Source organism: Netta rufina (assembly GCF_964035555.1).
Source record: "Netta rufina genome assembly, chromosome: 1".
NCBI classification, from domain to species: domain Eukaryota; kingdom Metazoa; phylum Chordata; class Aves; order Anseriformes; family Anatidae; genus Netta; species Netta rufina.
This window is the reverse complement of record NC_140123.1, coordinates 22,022,946-22,031,233: the sequence shown is the minus strand read 5'-3', so window position 1 is coordinate 22,031,233 and position 8,288 is coordinate 22,022,946. Positions and strand designations below refer to the sequence as shown.

Below are 8,288 nucleotides of genomic sequence, written 5' to 3'. Positions count from 1 at the left end.
CCCTTTGCCTTCTTGGGAGACAAGGAGAAGGGGAATAGATTGCCTTCCCCATGTCCACGGGACAGGAACAGAGGGGATCCTCCCCCAACCCCACTGCTTGGCAATTTCCATTCTTGGGATAAAAACTCCAGCTCATGCAGCGCACGAGAAAATCAGAGCCTGCTAGTGTGCCAGCTTATCTGGAGCAATGTCACCTCACGCAGGCTCACCCTTAGCCAAATACTGACTCACCAGCAGGGGTTAGCAGCGGGAGAGGAGAGAGGGCAAAGCAGATGTCAGACCTGCCCTCGCTGCTGGGAGCTCCGCGGGGAAGAAAAGGCACGATTTCGGATCAGAGGGACTTGAGTGGACGTGTTGAAGGGTATTTAGGAGCCGGGGTGTGAGGTGACTGCTCGCCCACCACTTGCCCCAGGAGAGCTCAGCTCTCTGCCAGGAGGGGCTGCTTTGGGAACGTGACTCTGGAGCCCCACGTCGCCGCGCCCAGCCCAGGTTCCCGGCAGGTAGCTGTTTGCTTTTCCCCAGAGAAAAGCCCAGGGAAGTGGTGTTCAAACACAGGGGCTCTGCTCAGGCTGGGAGCTGGTGTCCCTGCCCTAGCTCAGCGCCGGCCGTGGGGCTCCAGAGTCACTCCTGGCAGGGCCTTGGTGCCCTCAGCTCTCCCTGAAGAGAGATCTTTTCCTGCTTCTGGCTTCTTCTGCCGGTGAAGGCACTAAACCCTACTTGCCTTGGTGCTTTGAGGTCCATGGGGATTGTCCAAACCGAGCACACTTACATTTACCATGCCACTCCCCACCCCTGCTCAGAAGGAATACCAGCATGCTGCCAGCTGCTTGCAGCAGAAGCTCTTCTCCTCACTAAAGCTCCCAAGTTTAGCCCTGCAAGGGACACAAACCATCATGTGAGGGGAGGGACACAGAGGACCTGAGGCTGCCACCGGCACCAGATGATTGTGCCCAGTCCATCTCTGTCATGAAACAAAGCCCAGAAGCCTCTTCTTTGGCAGTGCTCTCCAGGTGAGATGCTCTTCAGGTGCCTCTGCTTTGGACTGGTTCATGCTGCTCACACTCCTCTCTCAATTTTTTTTCCCCCAGTACATTTTTGGATAATCTATGATAAACATATTCATTTCCCAAGGCATCTGTCTCTGCCCAGTGGGTCCCGGTGAGCAGAGTCAGAGAGGAGGGTTTCTGCAAAGGTGAGGTCCCACCTAAGGTCACTCCATTTGGCAGCAGCACAGCAGCAACCTCCCCTCCTTCCAGTGCTGCTGCTGGAAGCTGGGGGCTCCTGGAGCAAGCCCAGATAGTAGGCAGCAAGACCAAATAGTAGAAGAACCACCTATTTGGGTTTTCTACTCCATGATAGGGGCTGGCCAGCCCTGACTAATCTTTTGGGCACCTGGAGACAGAGAGGAATGGAGATGACATCCCAGATGGATCAGGGAACAGAGGAGCTGAGTGTCGGGACAGAGAGTGCTGTGGGGAAAGAAGGTAGGGAAAGGCAGAGTCTGGGAAAAGCCCTGGCTCCATGTGTTTCTCATTTTGCTTCCCCATTCCTCATGCTCACGGCTAAGGCAGAGCTGTGTGCATAGGCACTGGTGAGGTGCACAGCTTTATGGGGTGCTTTGTGGGGTGCAGGAACCAACAAGGGGGGCAATGAGGCAGCTGTGGATAAATGGAAGTGGATAATGTTCACTATTTCTAACATAGGAAATGCAGCATTTTCGCTTTTTGATGGCCTCCCTAGATGTCAAAACAGACGTGGTCTTGGCTGGTGCAGAACTATCCTTTAGATCTGGTTGTTCTCAGCCCCAGGGTAGGAGGAAGCAGGGATGGAGCTGCTGTTCTGAGCCAGGGGGTATAGGAAGTCTGCATGTGCATGTACACGTGTGTATGGGGGGCTTACCTGCTGTCCCCAAAACCTCCCATAAGAACGATACAAGCAGCCAGGAGTGCTGGGACCCCCATGACATTCCTGCTCCCGAGCTGAGCAGCCGGGTTAGCCTCACAGCACAACACTGAGCTCCCAGCCAGCTCTGCCCCTTATGAAGGCCAGACTTCAAGGTGCATCGCCCAGCCCTCCAGGCTGGCTTTGGTGGTGGCTGTAGGGCTGGCGTCCCTTCTGTGGTCATGCCTCAAGGCACCGCCGCCTTCCTGAGCCATGTGTCCTCTCCCAGCCTGCAGCATCTCCCCTCCACAACGCCCATGGCAGCGGCAGCAACCGCAGCGTGGGAGGCAGCAGGCTTCAGTGGAAAAACTTTCACACCTTTGGTTAAATCACCGCTTTCAGCATTGATTTATGGGCATCATTATTCATACAGGGCTGCAGAAACGCAGCGGGGGCTGCTGGATGTGGCCCCAGCCGAGTAGTGGCAGCCCCCAGGCTTTTCGTAGCTGTGTGCCATCAGCCCTGCTTGGAGACAGGAGAGGGAGGTAAATATCCCTTGTAAAAACCTGATCCACAGGGTTAAAGAGAATTAAGTATGCATTATTACAGTTTCAAAGGCAGGGGAACATTTCCTCAGGGAAAAAAAAAAATAATAAAAATGGGTATGTCTGGACACCTGATTTTGGTGAGATGACACGGCACAAGAGCTGTAGCAGCCCTGTAAGCCCCCATGCCTTCCACCAGGTTACCTGCAGCATTTACCTCTGCAAGGTCCCGGGGCTCTCTTGATGCAGCTAAATCTAATTTTTCCATCGGTGCAGTTGTAAGAAAGATGAAAAAAAAAAAAGTTCTAAACCTATCCGCTCTGCCAATTCCCTAACGAAAAAGACTTTATTCGTTAAAATTAAATCATGCAAGGCTGATTCTGCTTTCACTCGTAAAAATACCTCGAGCTCGCGGTCGAACAAGTCGGCAAATTCTCCATTTGTACAGCAGTGCACAAAAAAAAAAAAAAAAAAAAAAAAGAAAGAAACCGAACGCATCACACTAGAGAAAGGGCAGGCGAAATTTCTGCTATTTGCCCTGTAAGGATCTTAGCAGGAAATCTTGGCGTTTTGTGTGATAGATTTCCTTTTTGCAGCTACATCTATTTTTGCAGTGGCTGCCCAGTTGCAATTTCAGTGGCAGATGTTGTAAAAGGGACGTGGAAATTGTTCCGCGGAGCGTTTCCAGTGACGGGCTGCTGCAAAGCGTAAATGGTGCCGGGAAATGCTGGGGTTTAAAATGATTTCACGGTCCCCCAAGTTTGGGAAATGATATTTTAATTAATATGGTGGCTTCGTTTCTTAAGCAGAAGGGCTTTATTTGAATTTTGCTCATATAATCATTAGCAAAGTCCTCACTCATTGGCTGCGTTTAGGTGAAGAAGGACACACAGGCTTGGGCGAAAAATCGCTCATGCAACGTGCAGGAAAAAAAAAACAACCAGGAACGTCCCTGTTCGCACACACACATTAATGCCCCCAAAAGGAAAGAAAAGCAAAAGAATTACACCTTCAGCTCCAGTCTCCACCTTTCCTTATTGTTAAGCGTTTTATGCAAGACGGGGAGAAAAAAAAATAAATAATAATTAAAAAAAGAAATGTGGAAAGCTGCTGCTTCTCCCCCTTGTTTTCAGCCGTGGGACTGGGAACATCCTCTCATCAGGACTGTTGGGACGGGCCTCCTCACCTCTTCCTCACCTCCTCCTCCTCACCTCCTCCTCCTCCTCCTCCTCTTCCTCACCTCCTCCTCCTCACCTCCTCTTCCTCCTCTTCCTCCCCCAGGGCCCTCCCGGGGCCGGTCCCCGGAGATGCTGTGGGGTCTCACCGCGCCTCCCGGTGCCTGCTGCCGGGGAGAGCTCGGAGCTCCCCACCCGTTTTTTTCTTCTTCGTTTCCAGCTTGGGCTCGAGGTCTTACTTTCGATTAAATTCACTGATTTTTTCGCAGCGGCTGGGGAGAAAATCTCGGCGCAACGAGCAGGGAGCCGGAGGAGCCGTGCAGCTGGGAGGCATCTTCTCCCCGAGGCTGGGTTCATGAGAGAGAGGAGGATGAAGAAGGGAAGGGGATTTTCTTTTGAAGGAAAACATCACCGGGACCAGCCCGGGGCACGTCCCAAACCCGGCTGGCAGCTGCCCGCTTTCCTCACCGACGCCCCGGGCGGGCAGCGCAGCCCTGCGCGCCCCGACGGTGCCCGCATGGAGAGGGGCCAGGCACCCGAAATGGGGCATCGGGGGGTCTCAGTCCTGCCCGCAGGACCAGAGGGCTTATTTTTTTCCCCATCTTTTTCTTTTTTTTCCCCCGTCTTTTTTTTTAATTTATTTTTATTTTCCCCCGTCTTTCTCTTTTTTTTTTCTTTTTTTTTTTTCTTCCAGACTCCAAAAGAAAACGAAACAAAGCAGATTTCCAAAGAAACGACCACTAGTCCGGTCTCCTGCCGGACTTCTCCCTAGAAGAGACGTCCCGGAGCCTCTCGAAGCGGCGGGGTTGGCCCGGGGAGGCTCTGCACCTCTCCGCCCGGCTTCACGCCCCGCCGCCCCCCTCTCCGCACCCGCGGGCACGGCGGCCCCAAACCTGGCAGGGGCAGCCTCCAACCTCTTCTCCTTCGCTGTCCCCACCGCTCCGTGCTCCCGGGGTCGCCGTCGGTCCCAGATCCGCCTTCCCCGGGGGAAGCCGCCCCCCGACGGGGGGGACACGGCGCGCCTCCATCGCGGCCCTACAGCGCGCACCGAGCCTCTCCTCGCTGCAGCCTCACGCCTTTCGTTTTCTCGATTTTCTCGGGACGGCAATTTCGGGGGGGGCAGGCACCCAGTTTCCCCGGGGGAAGGCGGGTGACGGCACGGTGGCGGCGGTGGGGGGCCGGCCGCCAGCCCCCTCGGCTCTGTCCCCCGGTGCCAGCCGCTTCCCCGGCTCACCGAGAGTCCTGCTGCCTTCGTGGGGGCAGGTTGGGGGCCAGCAGGTCCCTGGAGGCCCCCGAGGGCATGTTCCCGGGGGGACACGGCTGCAGCTCCTCTTTGCCCTGCAGCTCGCCGGAGGACACCACACAGTCTTGCTCGGGGTCGTTGCTGTTGGCCGCCCCTCGCTTTTTATCCTCTTCCTTCTTCCACTTCATCCGCCGGTTCTGGAACCAGATCTTGATGTGTCTCTCCGTCAAGTTCAACATGACGGCGAGCTCCACCCGCCGCGGCCTGGAGATGTACTTGTTGAAGAGAAACTCCTTCTCCAGCTCCAGCAGCTGCGCCCGGGTGTACGCCGTCCTCGTCCGCTTGTTCTCCTCCGGCTCCACCACGTAGGATCCCCCTGGAGAGAGGGGGACAGGGGGACAGTCAGCCCCGGCCACCTCGTCGGAATGGGGGGGACACCGCCACGGCTGCGGGAGCACCCCCTGGGTGCTCCTCGCTGGCCGCGGGGCGCACGGCGGCTGTTGTTTTATGGCGATAAAAATTTGGGGGAAATTCGCGGAGAAACGGCGTCCCTCGGGGGCGGAGAGAGGCAAAGGAGCCACAGAAAATAATTAATTAATTAATTAAAATAAGAAAATAAAAAAATAAAAATTAAAAAAATAAAAAATAAAAAATCTGCGCCCGCCAAAAAGCGCCGGTAATATGTCCGGTGTAATTTATGTTAGACATGATTTAAAATAAAATAAAAAATATAAAAATAAAGAACAACAAAATGGAGTTGGTGCGTGCCAACCTGCAATATGTCGGGTGTGATTTAAAATAAAAGCAAAACTATATATATATAAATAATAATTAAAATAAATAAATAAATAAATAAATGGGGTTTTTGCGCGCCAAGCACAAGAGACCAAAATAAATCGTATTTTATTTTTTTTTTTTAAAAAAGGAAAAATAATTTTATAAAGGAAAAATAATGGGGAAAAAATAGTGAAAAACAAAAAGGAAAAATAAGAAAAAGAAGGAAAGGGAGATGGAAATGGCACGGGACGGGGTTCAGGGTTGCTGTGGGTGCCCCGGGATTTCCCCCCCCGGGGCAGTCCCGGCCCTTTGCCAGCCTTCGGGGAGCCACCGCTCGGGTGCGGGGACCACAGCCCTGGGGACCCGTGGCTGCCACCCGTCCCTGTGGCCAGGTCGGCCGAGCCCTTTGATTTCTCGTTCCCGGAAACTGCGACAACGGCGACATCGCCATGTCCGCGACATCGCCGTGCCCGCGACGGAGGCCGCCGCTGGGCCGGGGTGGCGAGGGCAGCAAGAAGGACCGGGGATCGGCGTGGAAATGCCACTGCCACTGTCACCAGGGCTTGGAGGCCTGCTGGGGACACTCCAGAACTCAAAGGAGATGTGAAGAGCCGGATTCAAGCACCCCGGGGCTTTTCCCACTCGGCTTTACCCCGCTCGGCTTTATATTCCCATGGGCCATATTTAGGAAATTACAGCCATATAAATAATATGAAAAACTATAAAAATAGACGTTTTCACGTCTGTAAGAGGGTCTGTGTGTGGCCCTTCAAACTCGGCAGCGTGGCGGTGCAGCCAGCTGCCGGGACGGGGCAGTCCCACGGGTCGGGCACGGCGGTGCGCACCGCGCCGGGCTCGGCCAAAGCCCCCCCGGGAGCTTTTTGGGCTTTTACCCCCTCTCATCCCCCTCAACCCCCATGATAAAATCAGTGCAGCCGCCCCTCGGTCCCACGGCCGCGTAAATCCCACGCGTGTCTATGAAAACTGAAGGTTTATAGGGTTTATAGGGTCTATAGGGTGCGGGTGTTCTCATCCCCTGCCCTGCTGTGGCACAGCCCTGGCTGGGTCCCCTCCTTGTCCCCCCTCAGGAGGGAACAGGGCAGAGTTTGCGACCTCGGTGGGGCAAGTTTCGTTTTGCTGAGATTTTTTTTTTTAATAAAGAGGAGCGGAAAAAAAAAGAAGGGGTATTTTGAAAGTTCGGCTTTATCATTTTCCTTCTTTTTTTTTTTTTATTCCCCCCCACCCCAACCGATTCATTCAGCCCTACAAGCGCTCCTCTCGGCCACCGGGCACCGCAACCTGTCCCCTCTCCCCCTCGCTGTGTCCCGGGCACTTCCCAGACTGTTTCACGGTGATTTCAATACCCCGGTCCCTTTTTCAACTGTCTATTTGAACAAAGCCATTAATATAATATTTGCCCTATAGGCGTGACAAAGGCGCAGGACACGATAACATTGTGCAGGGAGAGACAGAAATATTGTTCCGCAGCGGAACTTTCTGCCTAGATAGAGTTTCTTCCCCTCGCTGGCACCTCTGCTTCGTTTGTGCATTGTTTCCCTTGCCCCCGGTTTTAGGTTGTAAAGGCGCAATTCCGGGGAAAAACCCGCGGGCAGGAGGCGGGGAGGGGGGGGATATAGGGACAGCAGGGAGCCTTGGGGACACCAAGGAGCCTTGGGGACAGCGGAGAGCCTTGGGGACATTGGGGAGCCCTGGTGGCTCTCCCCACCTCGGCCACCGCGAGTTTATCGGGGGCCAAAAATTCGTGAAATTTTGCGTGGGACTCGGGCACCCCGCCCCTACCCTCCCCCCCTCCCCAAAAAAAATGATGCTCGTGGGGTTTTGGCCCCCGTGGGCTGCGCGCTGCCGGCTGCCACCCCCGGCGGAGGGGACCCCCGGGGAGGGTGGGCATGGGGGGGGTCACGGCTGATTTTGGGGAGGTTTTCTGCCTGCTGAGGGAGGGAGAGAAGAGGGAAGGGGGTGGCTGCGGGGTTTACCTGCCCACTGTCCCTTCCAGGCGTGCGATTTGGTGGATTTCATCCAGGCGAAGGGCACCTGCACCCGGGGCTCCTCCATCGCCCCCCCGTCCGCCCCGTCGGCGAAAGGCAGCGCGTCCTGGTGGGGGGGAGGAAGGTGATGGTGGTGGTGGTGGTGGTGATGATGGTGCAGGTGGGAGACCCCGGCATCTTCCGAGATGGGAGGCACCTCATAGGGGGAAATATCCGGCGGGCTGCCCTGCTCCAGCGCCCCTAAAGGGCCGGGGTACGGCGTCTGCTGCTGCCTGCCCATGTAGAGGCAGGCGGGGGGGCTGGCGTTGTAATCCTGCGCCTGGCCCCCTCTCTGGAAGGCGCACGGCTCCTTGTAGAGCTGCGCCGAGGCGTAATACTGCTCCTCGGCGTTCATGGCCGGGGTTAAAGGGGGGGTCTCGCAGCTAGGGACACATCGGGCTGCTCCCGCTGCCGGCCCCGGGATGCCTCTTTGACAGCTCGCCGCCCCGTCGGGCCCCGCCGCCCTGCCCGGCTCCCCATAGGCGCCGTTCCCCCCACGTGAGCCCTCCCGCAGCCCTCCTGGGCGGGGCGGGACCCATAAGAGGCCACCCGGGGTTGCCCCGGCCCTATAGACCTTCCCCCCACCGTTACCCGGTCCCCTGGACCCCCTCTGCTCCCTCCG

At 55.9% G+C, this 8,288-nt stretch overlaps 1 protein-coding gene across 1 annotated transcript; it reads right to left on the bottom strand.

Moving 5' to 3' along the window:
• Positions 1-4,831: 4,831 nt before the first annotated feature.
• Positions 4,832-8,021, bottom strand: PDX1 (pancreatic and duodenal homeobox 1; the record flags this gene model as incomplete). The annotated part of the gene is made up of 2 exons (XM_084305849.1): positions 4,832-5,220; positions 7,616-8,021. The coding sequence occupies 2 exons, from the start codon at positions 8,019-8,021 to the stop codon at positions 4,832-4,834; spliced, it is 795 nt and encodes a 264-aa protein (XP_084161975.1).
• Between the last annotated feature and the right edge of the window lie 267 nt (positions 8,022-8,288).